Genomic DNA, 20739 nt, shown 5'->3' on the forward strand with positions numbered 1-20739 from the left:
AACAATCTCTCAAAGGATCTGTTGATGGCATTTTACCATTGTACTGTGGAGAGTGTATTAACTTATGGTCTGTGTGTGGTTTAGGAGCTGCACAGCCAGGGAAAAAGCAGGGTTGTAAAGGGGGGTATAAAGACTGCGGAGAGAATAATTGGGTGCACTCTTCCCACCTTGGATCAAATCTATGCTTCCAGGTGCCATAAGAAAGCTGCAGAGATAGCGCAGGATAGTGCGCACCCCGGAAATGATCTCTTTCAGCTTCTGCCTTCTGGAAGAAAGTACAGGGTTATAAAGACTAGGACTAGCCGCCTGAGAAACAGTTTCTATCCAAATGCGATTTTGGTTTTAAACGCAGCGTAAGGTAGTCTCTATGGGAGTATATTGTATTTAAAAATGGGGCATCAGAGTATTTTTTTAGGGGGCTAACCAGGTTGGGATAGCTGGGATAGCAGGCTTGTTGGTTTTGAATGTCTTATTTGGATATTTTCGATTTCGTTGTTTTGTATGGGACAATGACAATAAAGATTATCATATCGTATCGTATCGTATCATATTGTATCGTAATAGTCCCACTCTATTTTGCCTTGGTCAGACCACACTTGGAATACTGTGTCCAGTTCTGGGTGCCACAATTTTAGAAGGACGTTGGCAAGCTGGAACATGTGCAGAGGAGGGCAACCAAAATGACAAAGGGTCTGGAAACCAAGCCTGGTGAGGAACAGTTGAAGAAGCTGGGTATGTTTAGGCTGGAAGAGACTGAGAAGAGAAACTTGCTGGTATCTACACCCACAATGGGTGAGGATCCTCTTGCCCTGCTTTGTTTGACACGGGATGCCAAGGTCTGCAGCCTCACCCCCCTCAGTGACATCACAATGCATTTTACCTTTCAGCTACAGGTGTGCTTGTGATTGTGTATGGTGGAAGAGGAGAGCAGGCAGCCAATCAGCAAGCAGCTGGACTCACACAGCTGCTGCTTGCACTATGTTGGGAAGATAGGGAAGTGAGAAAGGTAGGTGGAGAAAGGAGAAATAGGCCTCGCCAAAGACTTCTGAGTAAGCTTAGAAGTCATGGAATGAGAGGAGAGGCCCTCTTGTGGACCAGGAATTGGTTAAGTAGCATAAAGTAGAGAGGAGGAAGAAATGGCCAGCTCCCCGAATGGAGAAATGGAGAAAGTGGAGGCCCCAAAGGATCAGTGTTGGGATCTATGCTTTTAAATGATCTAGAGTAAGCAGTGAGGTGTATGAGGTATGCTGATGTCAACAAATTGTTCGGGGCCATTACAACAAAAAAAAATTGTGACGTGCTCCAAATTGTTGCTGTTGTTTAGTCGTTTAGTCGTGTCCGACTCTTCGTGACCCCATGGACTAAAGCATGCCAGCCACTCCTGTCTTCCACTGCCTCCCGCAGTTTGGTCAAACTCATGTTCGTAGCTTCCAGAACACTGTCCCACCATCTCATCCTCTGTCGTCCCTTTCTCCTTGTGCCCTCCATCTTTCCCAACATCTTTTCCAGGGAGTCTTCTCTTCTCATGAGGTGGCCAAAGTACTGGAGCCTCAGCTTCAGGATCTGTCCTTCCAGTGAGCACTCAGGGCTGATTTCCTTCAGAATGGAGAGGTTTCATCTTCTTGCAGTCCATGGGACTCTCAAGAGTCTCCTCCAGCACCATAATTCAATTCAATTCAATTCTTCGGTGATCAGCCTTCTTTATGGTCCAGCTCTCACTTCCATACATCACTACTGGGAAAACCATAGCTTTTACTATACGGACCTTTGTTGGCAAGGTGATGTCTCTACTTTTTAAGATGCTGTGCTCCAAATGGACCTCTCCCAATGGACTGAATGGATGGTAAAATGGCAAATGTAATTCAGTGAAAACAAGTTGATAGACACTGGGGTCAAAACCCCTTAGTTTCACATATGTGTTCATGGGATCTGAACGGGCAGTGGCTGACCGAGAATGAAACCTTGGGGTTGTAGTGGATAGATGGATAAAGATGTCAACTCAGTGTGCGGTAGCTGTGAAAAAGACAAATTCCATGCTAGGGATCGTTAGGAAAGGAACTGAAAACAAAACTGCCAGGACTCAGGAGGATCATAATGTCATTATACAAATATATGGTGTGAAAGGACTTAGAGTACTGGGCACAGTTCTGGCTGCCACACCTCAAAAAAGATGTTGTAGGGTTGGAAAAGGCTCAGAAAAGGCCATCCCAAAACGAGCAATGAGTGAAGGTTGCAGCATTTGGGACTTTCTAATTTAGAGGAAAGGTGATTGAGTTGTGACGTGATAGAAGTTCATAAAATTTTGCATGGCATGGAGAAAGTGGATAGAAAAAAGTTTTCCAACTCCCTTTCTCATAATGCTACAACTCATGGGCATTTTATTTTTAAAAAATTATGTACTGCCCTTCATTGAAAGATCTCAGAGTGGTTCATGGAATAAAATACAAGATAAAACACAATAAAGAATTAAAGCAAAACAACAACACAACAATCGCCCCTTCTCACAGATACATTTTTAAAAGGCTGCAGGATATTATTATTATTATTATTATTAGCATTTCTGATACATTACAATGCAAGGAAAAAAACCAAAAACCTGAAAATAATTACATATTATTATATGTATTATTACATATTCTATTACATTAAAAAAAATACAGTCATTGTCAGACTTCCCTTCCTCTCAATACATGGTTCCTTTTAACTTCCACTTCCTCTCACGTCTTCTTCGTTTCCCCAGTCTTTCTCTGCTCTTCCCGTTAACTCTAGTTCTAACTTACACTGCTGAAAATATTACCATCCTGCTAGGCTAATTGTCTGCTGATAATATTTTTTCATATAATCAGTAGATAGTGCCCAGAACTTGTGGGTATTCAGTGAAGCTAAATGTTTGAAGATTAAAAGGAAGTCCTTCTTCACACAGTGCATCATTAAACTATGGAACTCCCTGCCACAACAGGCAGTGATGCCCACCAATTTGGATGACTTTAAAAGAGGATCAGAGAAATTCATGGAAGAGAGGGCTATTGATGGCCAGGGACGTCACAAGGGAGGTGCAGGGGGTGCGGTCGGCCCCGGGTGTCATGCTGGGGTGTGTGTGTGACAAAATCCCCTGGGCGGATTGGCGTGGCGGTGCTCACACCCCCGGCAGGGGGATTTTCATGATCATCACAAAAATCTGCCCACTGATTGGAGAAATACACCTGGCGTATGGGGCTGGACGCTGGGGATGCACCCAGCCAGTGGGCAGCGTTTGTACCCCCCGGGGGGTGGCGCTCGCACCCCTGGTGTAACGATTCTCCTGGGGGTGCTAGGGCCACCCACTGACTGCACAAATACGCCCAGCGTGTGGTGCTGGCTGCCAGAGATGCACCTCCTGGAGGCCGCGTAAGTGCGCTGGGATGTAGAACTTTGCGGGTGCCTGGGCGCCCATAGTGCTGCATAGATGGTGCCTATGTGTTCGAGGCTTGATGGTGAGCTTGTCTCTTGATCTAGTCTCTTTCTGCTTGTCTCTCTAGCCATGGCCCCAAAGAAACCTGCAGCGCCGGAAAAGCCAGAGGAGCCACCAAAACCACCTCCCGGGAAGCTCAAATGGACATTCTATTCCACCTTTGGAACCATCTGTGTTATCAGCTTCTTCACTATGCTCATTCTCTGTAAGTCCAGCTCAAGCTGCTGTTGTGCAACCTCTGTTGAATAAGTTGCGCTGCCTGCTTTCTCTTGCCACGCACTAGAGTTGCCGCAGGAGGATTAAACAAACCAGCCTGTGTTTGGCATGCACAAAAACCGTGGACCAGTTTGCCTGAGGCATTGCTTCACTCTGTACGTGCCAACACCAGTTTACTTCCATCTTCGGAACTTGCACGTTTCCAAATGCCACACGGTGCCCCTTCTGCACTTGTAAGAAGCCACTCGTTTAGCGTGGTGGCACCTGAACTTTGGAACTCCTTGCCTATTAATATTAGGCATGTTCTTTGAGGGATGCAGGTGGCGCTGTGGGTTATACCACAGAGCCTAGGACTTGCTGATCAGAAGGTCGGCGGTTTGAATCCCCACGACGGAGTGAGCTCCCGTTGCTTGGTTCCTGCTCCTGCCAACCTAGCAGTTCAAAAGCACGTCACAGTGCAAGTAGATAAATAGGTACCACTCTGGCGGGAAGGTGAACGGCATTTCCATGCGCTGCTCTGGTTCGCCAGAAGTAGCTTAGTCATGCTGGCCACATGACCCGGAAGCTGTACACCGGCTCCCTCAGCCAATAAAGCGAGATGAGCGCCACAACCCCAGAGTCGTCCACAACTGAACCTAATGGTCAGGGGTCCCTTTACCATTACCATCTTCTTTGAGACACCTGGCAAAAACACAGTGGCATAGTGTGGGGTGGAGAGAGGTGACATGGCCCCAGGTGCAGAATTCTGAGGGGGGGAACCTGGCTCCCTCACCAAGGCTGTGTGACTGCTGCCTTCTGGAGCCATGGGGAGGTGAGCTGCACCTAGGCCAGGTCTTTGGGGCTGTGACAGTGACTCCTTCTCCTCATGGCTGGTGAATGGACACCTGTTCCTGGGTGGAACTTCCACTGGCCGGAGCCCAGACTTTTCCCAGCTTGTGCTAGTCTTTCCGTAGGTCCTCCATCTCAGCATGTGTCCTTGGGGAGGCAAGTACCTTGCAGTGGGAGAATAGTGATGAGGGAACCGTGTGTATATTGCTTTTGATCGTTGCTTTATTCATCAAACCTTTTATTGGCATCACATACAACATCCAAAACAAATCAGTACAGAATTCCCACTTCCCCAGTGGCACAAAATATTTGCTAAAAGAAAGAAGGCAGAACAGTCTATTGTCACATCTCTTGGTCTCCAGGGAGATCAGACGTCTGCAGTGTATTTCAACAACAAAAAACCAAATAGAGATATTTCTCCACTAACTTGGTGAGTTCCTGATCATTCCCCAGTAATAGAAAATGTATGACCTCTGACTCCGGTTTCCATTTGGGGATACAGAGTTGATCTAGAAATTGCCGGCAGAGATCAGCATATAGTTTACAACTGAAAACCATATTTGTAAGGGTTTCCACTAGGTGGTCTTCACCTGGGCAAGTTCTTTCTCCTTCCACCCTGCCTGAGAACCTTCCCCAAAGGAGGTTTGATGGATTTGAATTAAACCTGGCCAGCGAAAATGCCCTCCTTTCTTGAGGGTTAAGCAGAGGTTCAAGGTAATTGTGGTTAGTTTCATGTGCCCAAGAAAGTTGGAAATAAAGAGGGGAACATGTTTTCTCTGCTGCTACTGTTAGTTTTTGGCGTTCAATATCCCACAACCTAGTTTTTATTATAGCCTTGGCAGATGGTAGGGACATCGATCGCAAAAGTTCCACTGACAGCCCGAGTTGCTGCACCTTCTTGTTAAACTGTTGTAGCCCTGGGGAAAGAAAGGGGTCTGACAAAACTTAAAGAGGATCTTTATCTGATGTAAGGCAGATGTTTAACCAGCATAGAAGAAATCTCAACCAGGCGACAGTTTCTACCTTGTGTTGACCTCCCTCTAGACACAAGGCTGCAAAGGGTACACAGCGTGAGACAGTAAAAATCTGGAAGAGGAAAGCTGCCTGCACTTGTTCTACCAACTGGGTAAACACTGGCAGCCAGACTGGAATACCATAGAGCTTTATTGAGATTGCTTCATTATTATTTTTTATAAGCCACCCTGAGAATTTGGTCATGGGAATTTTGTCATAATAATGTACAGACATTATTAATAAGTAAGCAGATATTAGGCAGCTGGAAATCTAAGCACCCTCCCTTGTTTCAACAACTTTAGATATCAGGTTGATCACAGATTCCGAAAACCCGCTTCTATTACCGATGAAAAAACTGAGGATCAATATGGCAGACGGGCTCAGGAATCCGAAGATCACTCACACGTCTCGTAAGTGGAACAGAAAGACTGGTTCATTTCTCATTGGTTTAAAAACATCTGCCCATTTTTAAAATCTCAGAAGAAAGAAAAGAAAATGGAAGAGTCTTCTGAAGATGGAGAGGATGTAATCTTAAAGGCACAATCCTCCACATGTCCGCTGCTTAAAGGTTTCTGGAACCAAATTTTGTTGCTGTCATCCTTAAGGGGCAACATCTTGTACCCAGCGGCGTAGCGTGGGGGGTGCAGGGGGGCCGTCCGCACCGGGCGCAACATCTGGGGGTTAGGGGGCTCAAGTCCACGGGTTAGGGGGCGCAAATCCACGGGTTAGGGGGTGCAAATTACTTGCCTTGCCCCGGGTGCTGACAACCCACGCTACGCCACTGCTTGTACCCGATCCCATGTTAGCCCTGCTGTCAAAAGAAAACAATACCAAAGCAAGTGTCAAACATAAAGAGTTAGTCTTCTTTCTTATGACAGCAGTGAGACAAGTAGTTGCTTCCAGCTAAGGGGAAAAGCACCCTCTCCCACCACAGAAATTTGCAACCAGTATGTGTGAAATATAACGGTTATGGAATGCCAAACTCACCATCAAAGGGTGATAAAAGGAATAACATAGAAAGATAGCTTTGGCTCCCTATGGTCTCAATTTATATTGTTTAGCAACAATAATACAGTACTCTCCCATCTCAGTCACAGAAGCCACGAGGGAGAAATTATCCTAGTGCTTTAAATTGAAGTGCACGATGTGAATTTAATAGAATAGAATAGGATAGAATAGAATTTATTATTTATACCCTGCCCATCTGGCTGGGTTTCTCCAGTCACTCTGGGCGGCTTCCAACAAATTATTAAAATACAGTGGTCTAATAACAAGTAACAAGAAGCCGAAAGCACCAACCTGAAGATGACGAGTGAGACCTCGTCGAAACGTCGCCTAGACACCCCAACTTTTACACGGGAAGACACCCGAGGACACCAAAACCTGCATTCCTGTACCCGTGAAAATCTACGAAAGCATATATATTATATATATATATATATATATATATATATATATATATATATATATATATATATATATATTACAGTGGTCTGTTAAACATTAAAAGCTTCCCTAAAGAGGGCTGCCTTCAGATGTCTTCTAAAAGTCTGGTAGTTGTTCTTCTCTTTGACATCTGGTGGGAGGGTGTTCCACAGGGCGGGTGCCACTACTGAGAAGGCCCTCTGCCTTGTTCCCTGTAACCTCACAGTGAGAGAACTGCCAGAAGGCCCTCGGTGCTGGACCTCAGCATCTGGGCAGAACGATGGGGGTGGAGACGTTCCTTCAGGTATAATCCGTAATATAAAAGATTTCCCATGGTGACATGTGGGTCAAGGCTTAACACCTGCATTCATCCTGGAAGGCAGCACTTTATGCTTGGTAATTGTTTAAATATTGTTTATAAAACATTCTATAAAGTTTGTAATTTAAAGACGAAAAGAACAGCTTGCTTGCTCCCCTTATCTAATATTCATTCTGGCTTCTAGGATATTTTTCTTGCTGTTTTCTTGCTGTTGCAGACATTGCTTTCAGCACTTAATGGTTCAGGTAGGTAGCCGTGTTGGTCTGATGCAGTCGAAATAAATTAAAAAATTGTCCAATAGCACCTTAGGGACCAACTAAGTTTGTTCTGGGTGTAAGCTTTCATGTGCATGCACTGAAGTGTATCTGAAGAAGTGTGCATGCACACGAAAGCTTATACCTAGAACAAACTTAGTTGGTCTCTAAGGTGCTACTGGATTTTTTTTTAATTTTAGTGCTTAATGGTTTTAGTTTCATGAGGAGGGGGGAGGGTTGTGCATTGTTGTTGTTTTTCCGGGGAAAATATGGTGTTTTGTTTTATACCTGACTTGTTGACTTCCTTGGCCACCCTACATTGTGAGATAGGAAGGCAGGTTATTTAAATAAACTAGTAAATGCATCAGTGTATATAGGTTGGTGATAGCAAAAAAACCAAACTCCTAACTCTAAGAATGTTTTTAGCCATAGCTTTAGCAGAAGAAGTGGCAAAGTTGCCAGCAAAAATAGAACAATCGGAAAAGACCTTCCAAGCCCGGAAAGGAAAGTACAGTAAGTATCTAAATGTCTAAATACGAATGAATTGAAAAAGATGTTTAAGATAACTTTTATTAAGAACCCAGAGGCCTTGCTTTTGGGAATTATGGGACTAGTGTTACCTAAATAATATAAAAATGTATTTATGTATGTGACCACGGCCACTTGAATGATATGTGCCCAAAGATGGAGAGAAGAAAATATTCTCACTAAAGAGGAATGGAAACAGAAACTACTGGACTATGCAGAAATGGAAAAACATACTGGAAGAATAAGAAACCAAGATGATGAAGTTTTTTTTAAAATAAAGAATGGAAATAGTTTTTTTGAATATTTTACAAGATTATTGTAAACAGATCAAGACATTAGCAGGATTAATGTAAAAACGTGCAGTGATATAAAACATACATTGGATATATTGGGTAAATAATAAATAGGTTTAATTCGGAAATGCAGTAAAAATATCATAAACATAAGGAACCGCAGAAAGAGGGGGAGGGGTGTCAAAATAAGACACATGTAATAAGTTGCTTTTTAAGGGATTTTGCTTTTCTTTGTTGTAAAATGAAAATTATAATTTAACAAATAAATGTCTAAATCTGACCCATCTTGAAAATACAAGGGCAAGCAAATAGACATGAGCTGAAGTCTGTCTGTCACACGCTCTGATTACAGCATGGGAGAATGGCAGCCTGTTAATTGTCACCAAAATCAAAGAATACCTTACATGAAAGTTAAATGCTGATAATCAGAGTTTACGGTGAACTCGGGAACTGAACTCTATTGGGGATTAATAACTAGAAGATTTGAAACAGCCCTGTATAGTCTTAAGTCCAGTTGACAGTGATATTTTCTCCCCCATGGGCCTTCTAAGATGCTCAGGAAAGGAACGGTTCCAAGTTCCAAGACTCATGTTTGTAGCTTTGAGAACACTGTCCCACCATCTCGTCCTCTGTCGTCCCCTTCTCCTTGTGCCCTCCATCTTTCCCAACATCAGGGTCTTTTCCAGGGAGTCTTCTCTTCTCCTGAGGTGGCCAAAGTCTTGGCGCCTCAGCTTCAGGATCTGTCCTTCCAGTGAGCACTCAGGGCTGATTTCCTTCAGAATGGAGAGGTTTGATCTTCTTGCAGTCCATGGGACTCTCAAGAGTCTCCTCCATCACCAGAATTCAAAAGCATCAATTCTTCGGTGATCAGCCTTCTTTGTGGTCCAGCTCTCACTTCCATACATCACTACTGGGAAAACCAGAGCTTTAACTATATGGACCTTTGTTGTATAAATCTCTCTCGTGGTACCTTGGTTTACAAACAGTCTGGTTTGCATATGTTTTGGATTACAAACACGTCAAACCCGGAAGTGCGTGTTAGTTTCTGTGTGTTGCTACTGTGCAGTGCTCTCGGAGTCACAAGACTCTGTTTTGCATTCCAGAGATTCCAGGTTGTTGGAATTCTCACGGAAGACAGGAGACGGATGTGATGTTACAGGTTTCCTGTTCCTTTGTTGTTTGGTTGCTCTCTGCTGTCACAGAGAGAGGATGTATTTTCTTTTCTGTCTGCGTAGTTAGGAATAAAACGCTCTTTAGCCGTGTAGCTCATACTACCTCGGCTCCTTCCCTGTGCTGGATACTCTGCGTAATGGGGAAATGTGCTTGGAGCCTCATCAAAGGCTCAAGTCATTAATCACGTCGGAGGAGCTCGTTCAAACGCAAGTCCGACAGTGCGTGTCCCAGTTTGCAAACTTTTTTTGGATTACAACCCATTTTTGGGGGGATTACAACCCATTTTTGGGGGGATGCCCATTAGCGAAAGCATGCCTTGGGTTACAACCTGTTTTGGTTTACAAACGGACCTCCGGAAAGGATTATGGTTGTAAACCAAGGTACCATTGTATTAATACCACCAGACCTACTTTCAGCTCCTTCAACACTTCCTCTGGCCTTTTCCCCTCCGATGAGGTAGACCTTCTTTCCATCCTTGAACGTCTCTGTCTCCCAGCCACCTTCACAGTGAGATAGGGAGCTGTTGGTGCTGGCTTGGTCCAGACAATGAGTGGAGCAGGTGAGTGAGGAGGCACTGGGCAGACTGTGGCAGAGAGGTCCACCTAAGAGTGGTCCAAGTTCTACTGGTGGGCCCTGGCCCATGGTTTGAGAAGCCTTGTCCTGAGAGCACCAGGGAGACATTCTTCACCAATCTCAGAACAGAATAGAAGAATAGAATTTATTATTTATACCCTGCCCATCTGGCTGGGCTTCCCCAGCCACTCTGGGCAGCTTCCAATAGAGTATTAAAATATAGTGGTCTGTTAAACATTAAAAGCTTCTCTAAACAGGGCTGCCTTCAGATGTCTTCTAAAAGTTTGGTAGTTATTTTTCTCTTTGACATCTGGTGGGAGGGTGTTCCACAGGGCGGGTGCCACCACCAAGAAGGCCCTCTGCCTGGTTCCCTGTAACTTGGCTTCTCGCAGCAAGGGAACCACCCGAAGGCCCTCAGCGCTGGACGATGGGGGTGGAGACGCTCCTTTACGTATACTGGGCCTTTGAGGCTGTTTAGGGCTTTAAAGGTCAGCACCAGCACTTTGAATTGTACTCGGAAACGTACTGGGAGCCAGTGTAGTTCTTTAAAGACCGGTGTTATGTGGTCTCGGCAGCTGCTCCCAGTCACCAGTCTAACTGCCGCATTCTGGATTAGTTGTAGTTTCTGAGTCACCTTCAAAGGTAGCCCCACTTAGAGAGCATTGCAGTAGTCCAAGCAGGAGATAACTAGAGCATGCACCACTCTGGTAAGACAGTCCACGGGCAGGTAGGGTTTCATCCTGCGTACCAGGTGGAGCTGGGAGACAGCTGCCCTGGACACAGAATTGACCTGCGACTCCATGGACAGCTGTGAGTCCAGAATGACTCCCAGGCTGTGCACCTGGTCCTTCAGGGGCACAGTTACTCCATTCAGGACCAGGGAGTCCTCCACACCAGCCTGCCTCCTTTCCCCCAAAAACAGTACTTCTGTCTTGTCAGGATTCAACCTCAATCTCAGGATTCAACTTCTATCTCAGCACCCTTCCTGGCCTACAGAACCTCTTCCAATGCAGAGGGTTCCATTATCCACCCTAACCTCAAATATGGTGATGATAAACAGCCCTGAAGTGCTTCTCAAAATCTACTCACTTGATCCTTTGGAATGGAAACACTATTGATATAACGTTTATTCTCAATGGGGTTCTTTCTTTCCTCCAAGAAGCTCAGAACAGCATGCATTAGATTCTCCATTTTATCCCTACAACAATCCCGCGAAGTACAGAAAGGAATATGAGAATAACCTCAGGTAACCCAGAATGCCTAAGGCCTGAGCAGGGATGTCAACCCCTTGCTCAAATATTTTTTTTTGTTTTGTTTTTAAACCCAAACAAAAATACAATAACCACGAAACACTTATCCAGTAGCCTATCTCAGTGTTTCCCAACCTTGGGCCTCCAGATGTTTTTGGCCTACAACTCCCATCATCCCTAGCTAGCAAGACCAGTGGTCAGGGATGATGGGAATTGTAGTTCAAAAACAGCTGGAGGCACAAGGTTGGGAAACACTGGCCTATCTCATTGTGTCTGTCACATGGAAGAGGGAGCATGCTCTGTAGGGTAGGACTCGAACCAATGGCTTCAAGTTACAAGAAAGGAGATTCTGACTAAACATGAGGAAGAACCTTCTGACAGTAAGAGCTGTTTGACAGTGGAACGGTCTCCCTTGGGCAGTTGTGGACTCTCCTTCCTTGGAGGTTTTAAAGCAGAGGTTGACTGGCCATCGGTCATGGATTATTTAGCTGAGATTCCTGCATTGCAGGGGGTTGGACTAGATGACCCTTGGGGTTCCTTCCAACTCTACAATTCTATGATTCTATGAATGAATAAACCAATATTTCATTTTTTTTATATTATATTTTTATTAGTTTTCAAATACAAAAGCAAATGTATACATTCCATACATCTTAATTACATCTTACTTCTCTTTTTTGACTTCCCTCAATTTGTCTGCCATTCCTTCCTATTGTTACTTTTTACACATTTCTGCCCTTTTAACCATTTCCCCTCACAGAGCTTCCTTAAAGCTTACAAACGTAATTTTATTATCACTCAGTTTTTGCATATATTGGATAAACTTTTCCCAATCTTCTGTAAATTTTTGATCTCGTCAATTCCGGATCCTTCCTGTCATTCTGTCCAGTTCTGCATAATCCATCATTTTAGTTCTCCATTCTTCTATCGTAGGTAATTCCTCCTGTTTCCATTTCTGGGCCATCAATATTCTTGCTGCTGTCACTGCATATAAAAATAACTTCTTTTCTTTCTTATTTATCTCATTACCTGTAATGCCTAGTAAAAATGCTTCTGGTTTCTTAACAAATGTATATTTCAACATTTTCTTCAATTCATTATAAATCATTTCCCAAAAGCATTTTACCTTCTTACATTCCCACCACATATGAAAAAAGGTACCTTCTTTTTCTTTACATTTCCAACATTTGTTGCTTATCTTATACATTTTTGCTAACTTCACAGGTGTTACATACCATCGGTACATCATTTTCATAACATTTTCTTTTATAACTGTGCATGCAGTGAATCTTAAGCCATCTTTCCAAAGTCTTTCCCAATCCTCCATTTGAATATTATGCCCTATATCTTTGGCCCAGTCGATCATAACTGATTTTACCTCCTCATCCTTCGTATACCATTCCAGTAATATTTTATACATTTTTGCTAAATTCTTATAATCATTATTCAATATTTCTGTCTGAAATTTTGATTCTTTGTCAGCAAAACCTCTCTGATTTAAATCTTTTCTGAACATCTCATTAATTTGAAAATAATGCAGCCAGTCATTCACATAGTCCTTAACTTCTTCAAATGATCTCATTTTCCATTTTCCTACACTTTTACACACTAACTTCTCATATGTCACCCAACCCCCTGTCATATTGACTTTCTTCACACTTATCGCCTCCAACGGCGACAACCAATATGGAGTTTTTTGTTCCAACAAGTTTTTATATCTTTTCCACACTTCAATCAGAGACCTTCTTATAATGTGATTTTCAAAACCTTTATGTACTCGGCTCTTGTCATACCACAAATACGCGTGCCACCCAAATCTATTATCAAAACCTTCAAGATCTAACACATCCGTGTCTTCTAATTTCATCCATTCCTTCAACCAACAGAGGCAAGATGCTTCGTAATACAATTTCAAGTCTGGCAGGGCGAAGCCTCCTCTTTCTTTTGCGTCTGTCAATATCTTAAATTTTATCCTCGGCTTCTTACCCTGCCAGATATACCTTGAAATTTCTCGCTGCCAATTTTAAAAAATCGCTGCCCCCTTTGATTACTGGAACTGTTTGAAACAAGAATAACATCTTTGGTAACACATTCATTTTTATAGTTGCAATTCTTCCCCAAAATGACAATTTCATTCTTCCCATTTTCTCTTAATTTATTCTTAATTGAATTCTGTTGAATAAAAAGTCCTCTCATTACAGGTTTACTAGTGTCCCAAACTGTAGTTATTTTTGTTCCTTGATTCATATTATTTTAAAAATAGTCCTTCAAGCACTTTTGTGCCTCCTCTACAACTTTTTGATCATCAAAGAGAGTCTCGTTTAGTCTCCATCGGAAAGATTTTTCTTCATATCCTTTCAAGATACACTTTATTGGATTATGATCCAATAGTACCTTAGGTTGAATTTCGATCTTTAAAATTCTTGTTGTAAGCTCATTAGTTATCCAGATCTGATTGATTCTTGACATTGATTGATTTGCTTCAGAGTGATACGTGAATTGTTTTTCTAATGGGTGTTTCAGTCTCTACCATTGAAAAGAATGTCTTTGGTAATTTCCCTTCTTTGGATTTAACTGTAGTCTGTCCATGTCCAATGACACAACTGTGTTCATGTCACCCATTATTATAATCTTTTGGTCCATATATTCAAATAATTTTTCCTCTAATTCTTTGAAAAAGTCCATTCTGTTTTCATTTGGTGAATATACTCCGACAATTATTAATATTTCACCTTGCCACTTAACTTGTAGTGCCACGATTCTACCCTCATCATCTTTAAAAATTTGTTGAGCTTCTAATTTGTTTTTAATATATAATACCACTCCTCTCTTTTTAGTTTTGTCCAATGAGATAAATTCGTTTCCTAATTTTTTGTTTATTAAAATTTTCCTGTGTTTTCTTGTCACATGTGTTTCTTGTAGGCAAATAATGTCTAAATTTTGTTTTTTCAAATATTGATAAATTTTATTTCTCTTTTCTCTCTTGTTAATTCCATTAACATTCCAGGTCCATAATTTCGGCGCCATTTTGATTTCTGATTAATTTATGATAATAGTCTTTAAATTTTACTTCTCCTCTTCTTCTTCCCCTTCTCCTCCCTCCTCTTCCGATTCTTGTGAGGCTCTTCCTCCCTCTCCTGCTTCCGCCAGTGCTGCTCAATCTTCTTCTCTTCCCAGTTCTTTATATCTTCTCAAAAATTTATCCATTTCATCAAATCTTGTTATCCTGTGTCTTTTCCCTTTATAAGCAAATGACACTCCTTCTGGGAACTCCCATCTAAATTCAATTTTGTTTTTTCTCAAAGCTTGCACCAGCTGTTGATATTGATTCCGTTTTTTCAGAAGCCGAAGTGGGACATCTTTAAAAATAATTATATTGCTCCCGTCATTGTTCAATCTCTTCTCCCTATTCTTTTGCAGAATTAAATTTTTCATTTCTCTATCTTTAAATATCACCAAACAGTCTCCTGGAAATTTCTTAGCCTTTGTTGATCTCACTTTGATTCTGAAAGCATTTTGTATTGTTTTTGATATGTCCTCTTCCTGCATCTCAAGCCATATGGCAATTTCTTTAATTAATTTCTCCTTTATTTCTTCTCCTTGGGACTCTGGTACCATTCTAAATCTCAGATTATTCTCCTTCTGTCTCAGTTCATTCATCGAAGTAGCGTCCCACAGTTCCTCTTGTGTCTTGTTAACCTCTGCTACTTCTGCTTTAATTTTTTCTTCTTCTTTTCTAATCTCCTTGACTTGCGTTTTAACCTTCCTTGCCCCTTCTTCCAAGTTTTGTGTCCTTTTTATCATATCTTTCATCTGCCCCTTTATTTCTTTGACTGTTTCATCAATTTTTTCCACGGACACATCTATTTTTTTATCCACCAACTCCCTTTTTGTCTCTATGTTTTTCTCATTTTTTTCTATTTCTGATTTAAGATCTGCTTTGAGCTCTGTAAACATCTTTATTAATTCTCCTTTAATATCAGATTCTTGTCTAGAACCTTTCCTTTCTGCTGGTGTCCCTGCTTCACCTTTTTTCTGTGTATGAGACATCTTGTAAATTAAATCAAATTAAATTAATAATTTTTTTTGATGCACCAATAAGATTGTCCACCAGGGGGCTACGTTTCCCTAAAGTTCAATTTCTATTTTGTTAGGACTGTATTTATATGATTGTCCACTAGGAGGCGCTCCAAAATTATCAACCGAATGTTAGCCAAGGAGAATTAGAACAAAAGCCAAACTCAAATAAAATCTTCAATTTTTCTCGCCACTTGGTTGGCTAAATCCAATACAGTAGTTATGATAATTAAAAATCTGAAAATATTCTCAGAAGTATCCTTTAAATCACGGTAGCAAAGTCCTCGGAGAAAATAAATCCAAAAAGCCTCAAAACACCAACCATAAAAAGAGACCGCCACAAAAAAAAAGGAATCCCAGTCTACTCTCCAAACAAACATAAAAGGCAAATAATACTTCTTCCCTTGTTAATAAACAATGCTGCCAAGGTGAGGGTGTAAAAATAACAAAAATTAGGAACTTTCCAGTTTGTTGCGCAGTTCACTTAAAATCGAAAGTAAAGTAATCCGTTCTCAAAATCCTTCCTCGCCATCTTGGCCACTCACCAAACTAAAAAGAAAGGGATTATTCCCTCTACCCCCTCGGTCTTCTTCACCCCACCAGTTCCTTATGTAAGTCCCTTAAAAAATATCAAAAGCCAGAAAAAAATAAAACAGCAAGATAGTTCCAATTGCCAAACAGTCTCCGCTTGTTTTTTACTCACGGTTATACTCCACACTGATAATAGTCCTTGTGTGCGCTTCGGAATTCAGACAAAGTTGACCTCCTTTTTACCCTTTGTCTGCATCGAATTGGGTCCAAATCAGCAAATTTTAATCCTTTCGGAACTTCCCAAATGATTTCTTTTAATTTGGAAAGCCGATCGCTCCAGTGGGCAGGCTTGGGACTGCACTCCTACAGGCTGGTAATGGCGTCCCGCTGCAAGCCCTTCTACCCCGTCGCTCTCATCTCCTCTTTAAAGAAGATACCTGGCGGCCAGGGGAATCGCTTCTCCGCAGCACTGGGATCCTTCCCCCCTGACTATCCTTTCAGCGGGGTTTTGGGGGCTAAGGCGCCCTTTTAGCACCCCCTTTTATCTTCTAGGAGCTGGCCTCCCTCTCCCGAGAGAAAGCCCACTTGCTTCCACTTTGCGATCAGACCGGAAGCCTCTCGAATAAACCAAGATTTCAAAAGCCCTTCCAGCATATACTCAATTCAATGCCTGCTATTTCAAAAGCCTTTCTTTTCCTCCCAGAAGACCTCTTCAAGAAAGGTAAACCGAAGACTGCTGGTGGCTGGGATTTTTTTGGGAAGAGTTTCTACTACATTTCTAATGAGGAAAAGACCTGGCATGATGCCGAGAGCTTCTGCCTGACTAGAGACTCCCACTTGGCCTCCATCCTAAGTGACGAAGAGCAGGTCTCATATGTTTCTTTTCCCCCTCCTCACCCCTTGATATTTGGGATTCAAAGTGTATTGTTCTGTCCACCCCTGTTCTTCTTACTTTCACATGCAAATATTTCATGACCCACAAAGTGCAACTCCTTGCATTATCTGTGCTTTATTTATGATGCGTACTTTAACTTTTCACGGTTAGAATTGGGGGGGGGGGGAGGAAGTGCAACTTATATTCAGACCAATAGGGTACTTATGCTTCAGTAGCTGAGTTTGGGCATTTTGTCACGTGAGGTTGTTCCTTCCTCCTGCAGAACTACCTCACCTCTCAGCTCAGTGATCCTACCTGGATTGGCCTTACAGATGAAAACGAGGAAGGCAACTGGAAATGGACAGATGGCTCCAGAACTAAAGCACAGTGAGTCTTCAAAAGTTTGCTCAAGTTCAAAAGTGGTGCAGGACCCTCATTCTTCTGCTTTGGTAGACCTAGCTTCTCTCTGTCTCTCCAGTTTAATGGCCTAGGACCCTCGTACCTACGGGACCGCCTCTCCCGGTATGCCCCACGGAGGACCTTAAGGTCTATAAATAGGAACACCCTAGAGGTCCCGGGGCCTAAGGAAGTCAGATTAGCCTGAACCAGAGCCAGGGTCTTCTCAACACTGGCCCCAGCCTGGTGGAACACCCTGACTCATGAGACCAGGGCCCTGCGGGATCTGATTTCTTTCCGCAGGGCCTGCAAGACAGAGTTGTTCTGCCTGGCCTTTGGCTTGGAATCCACTTGATCCCCTCCCCCTCTTTCATTTTTCCTTTCTCCTTCTGTGATGGAACTCCTATTAGGGGACTTCCCTGGCTTTTTTCTGGCCCACGTAGGACCAGCCTTGGTGAAGACTTGATGTTTTCATCCCCAAAAAGTTTTTGATTTGAGTTTCTATTGAAATGAGGCTGCATTTTAAAGTTGTATTTTAATCTTTTTTAAAAAGTTGTATCTTAATCAATTGTTTTATATCTGGTGTTAGCCGCCCTTAGCCTGGTCTTGGCTGGGGAGGCCGGGGTATAAATGATGATGATGATGACGATGACGATGACGATGACGATGATGATAATGATGATGATGATGATGATGATAATAATAATAATAATAATAATAATAATAATAATAATAATAATAAGTCTTTCCACCTTTTGCCCCCAGATATTGGTCTCTCGGCAACCCCAGCTACTCAGAGCATGATGGAGCGCTGGAGAAAGACTGCACATCCATTGTGCCGTCATCTGGTGGATATAACTGGAATGACGACTACTGCCACAAACTACATAAATGGGTGTGTAAGGAGAACATAGACATTGAAGAACCATAAAGTTGGGGAAAACTGGGCCAGTACCTTACTGAAGGCAGAATGGTTTTCATTCCATTGTTCAACTCCAGGAGAAGTCTGCTTAGCCACAGAACGAACAGAAACATCCAATTCCACCCAAGCCTTGTTCTTTGTGCTCCGTGAAACAAAGAGAGTTTGAGAGGTTGTTTGCTATTATCAATTGGTTAGAGAGATTTGTGTCCCAGGTGATGGGTGCCTAGGAAGAGTTGCCATTTTCCTTCAGGGCAGGGTTGCTGTCTTATGAAGGCAGATCCTTAGAATGGGAATAGCTGCCCTTGGCAGAGCTCTTAAAGGAAGGAAACTCGTGTCCTGAATTAAAGATGGCAGCTCTGTTGTGGTTAGCAAACAGGCCTTTTCATTTCTTTCATCGCGCCCGCCAGTTATCTCTTCCAAGAGAGGGGAGGACGTGAAATAGCCAAATTACAGCCTTCTGACAACTGCAGGGTAGCCTGCGCCCAGAACGCATTTACCGTACCTTCTGCCACTGTTCCTGAAGAGGCATCAACAGGTTTAGAAAGGAAAGTGCTTGGGGGAGAGTCTGTTCTGATTGTGACTTCCCTGATGCATGCATTAAAAGGAAGAAAGAAAATAGATTTAAGACACTCAAAAAAGTGCCCCAGTTAATAAAACAGCAGATAGCAGGCTTGTCTTAAGAATGGTGTTCCTTTTTTAAAAACCATTGCATGCAATTTGGCACGCCTATTTTAAGATAGGCTTGCTGTGACACACATGTGTAATAAATAGTGGAAATCAGACATTTTTTTTCTGGGGGTACTCAAGGGTTCGCAGCACCAGCAACCCCCCCCAATTAAAAGTGTGGCCCTTACTGTAACAACTAAATGCTGAGTGCAGGCAGCTCCCCCCTTTTTTCTTTTTAAACTAAATGTGTAAAGGGAATTGGGGTTGCTTGTGAGTAAGTGGCCGCTGCTCTTGGCAACGTTCTCTGGCTAAACTTTTCCCTGGCTGAACAGCACTTTCTCCGTGGCTGTGTCAGTCACTGGCAGAATCCGTCAGTGGGCGTTTCCTGAACTTCTTCCAGCATAAAAGCTCTTTGACACCAAGTCGCCGCCTAGCCTCCCTGTGCGGAAGTTTTCTGCGCAGAGTGGGTGTGGCCAGCGGAGGTCCTGGGCTTTCCTTGCTGGTCTCTGTGGAAGAGTCTTGGAGCCATCTCTCCGACGTCCTTCCCGGCTCTCTTTTCTTCCTGGTGTCACGCTGATCTCCTTCCTCCGAGGAAGTGTTCCCTTTCTCCCAGCTGGGCCCTTCCCCTGCATCGCTAGGGAGCCTTGCCTCCACTCTTGGCTCCGATGGCAGTTCCCTGACAAAATGTTATTAGAGTTTACAAAGAGAAATACAAAACTTAATCTCAAATATCTTTTTGTCCAACATTAATCTAAGAAAGATTAAAACATGGCAAAAAAGGAAGAGAGAGAAGAAAAAAGAGATTGAAAAGAGTTTTTAAGAGGCAATAGAAAAAATACAGTTCAGAGATGAAAGAACTTCCAATTCTTCATCTGTCTGCTATAAATAAATACTATTCACTTCATCCACTCCGATATAACACCTAAAAAACCCCTTTCTATAAACATTATCTTCAATCCCCAGATCCAAATGTCATTATTTCATATTCTTTTCCACAAAAATAGTCTATGGGAGGTTTCCAGTATTTAGTCAATGTTACCAATGACCTTTTCCTGTCAATATTGTCATCTCAGCTGAGTCCGTTAATTTTAGCAACCATTCTTCCGTTTTTGGTGTCAGGGAACTGCCATCAGCTCAGAGGCGAGAGGTGGAAGGGCAGTTGGGTTACAGGGAGCCTCCGAAGATCGTGAGAAGCAGCTCTTCTTCCCGGGAGGAAGGAAGCCCCGCTGTTAAGTTGTGGGTGAACATATCAGACGACACAGCGATTCTTCAAACAGCTCTTGTTTATTCACAGGCCAGGACAGAACTGAACTGAAGGGTTCAGTCAGCCTGCTTATATAGAGCTGCAGTACAACGTAACTGTAACAATTTTCTAAAACTATCCAATCACTGAACGTCACTTTCGATCCCTTATTTGCATAACTATCTACAGTATCCCCCTGCTGGCCCAGGGTGAGAACTTCAGTACATAACACCCGCCTCCAGTGGGGAAAGGGTGCAGGGCTTGGAAGATGCTAGAGAGAGCCGCAACACCGAGCCTGAGTTAGCGGGGGGGGGGAGGCAGGTCCCCCTTTGCCCACGCCCTCCCTGCACAGTCGGTTTACGCACAGAGAGGGGAGGCGTAGGATGGGGGTCAAGAGACTGCTCTGCTGGGGAAAGTTTAAGGACCGCCCACTCCCAGATTCTGCTAGTGACTGAGCAAGACATGGAATTGAGACGTTCTGCACTGTGAATGTTTTTGCACCGATAATAAAGCCTTCAAAAGACCAGTGGGGGTCTTGCCTGTTCGCTCTCGAGCAACCACGCCGGCATACACCTAACAGTTGGTAATGAGGAAGCTTTCTATCTTTGTTCATATAATCGTCTCGGTCAAAGGAATGCTCTGGCAGAAATATTATTCTTGCTTCAGGAATAGCTCCACTCCACCCCAATATGTAAATATGGGAAAA

The 20739-nt window shown here is 43.0% G+C and overlaps 1 protein-coding gene across 3 annotated transcripts; it reads left to right on the forward strand.

The window, feature by feature from the left end:
* The first annotated feature begins 875 nt into the window (after positions 1-875).
* Positions 876-18497, forward strand: LOC309377723 (uncharacterized protein). 3 transcript variants are annotated; one of them, XM_081925424.1, is made up of 7 exons: positions 876-1006; positions 3519-3656; positions 5812-5919; positions 7934-8020; positions 16636-16799; positions 17090-17193; positions 17968-18497. In XM_081925424.1, the coding sequence occupies exons 2-7, from the start codon at positions 3521-3523 to the stop codon at positions 18131-18133; spliced, it is 765 nt and encodes a 254-aa protein (XP_081781550.1). In that variant the 5' UTR covers positions 876-1006; positions 3519-3520; the 3' UTR covers positions 18134-18497. The 3 variants fall into 3 exon arrangements, with proteins under 3 accessions (XP_081781550.1, XP_081781552.1, XP_081781551.1); XM_081925426.1 differs by having other exon boundaries at positions 16639-16799; XM_081925425.1 differs by lacking the exon at positions 876-1006 and adding an exon at positions 1013-1221.
* The last annotated feature ends 2242 nt before the right edge of the window (positions 18498-20739 follow it).

The sequence above is a fragment of the Podarcis melisellensis genome (genome assembly GCF_964234715.1).
Source record: "Podarcis melisellensis genome assembly, chromosome: 9".
NCBI lineage: Eukaryota > Metazoa > Chordata > Lepidosauria > Squamata > Lacertidae > Podarcis > Podarcis melisellensis.

Bases quoted from the DNA above. Each gene is read 5' to 3' on its own strand.
- LOC309377723 (XM_081925424.1), top strand. From the start codon at position 3,521: ATGGCCCCAAAGAAACCTGCAGCGCCGGAAAAGCCAGAGGAGCCACCA. The intron at 8,021-16,635 runs GTAAGTATCTAA...TTTTCCTCCCAG, and splicing joins AGCCCGGAAAGGAAAGTACA to AAGACCTCTTCAAGAAAGGT. The intron at 16,800-17,089 runs GTCTCATATGTT...TTCCTCCTGCAG, and splicing joins TCCTAAGTGACGAAGAGCAG to AACTACCTCACCTCTCAGCT.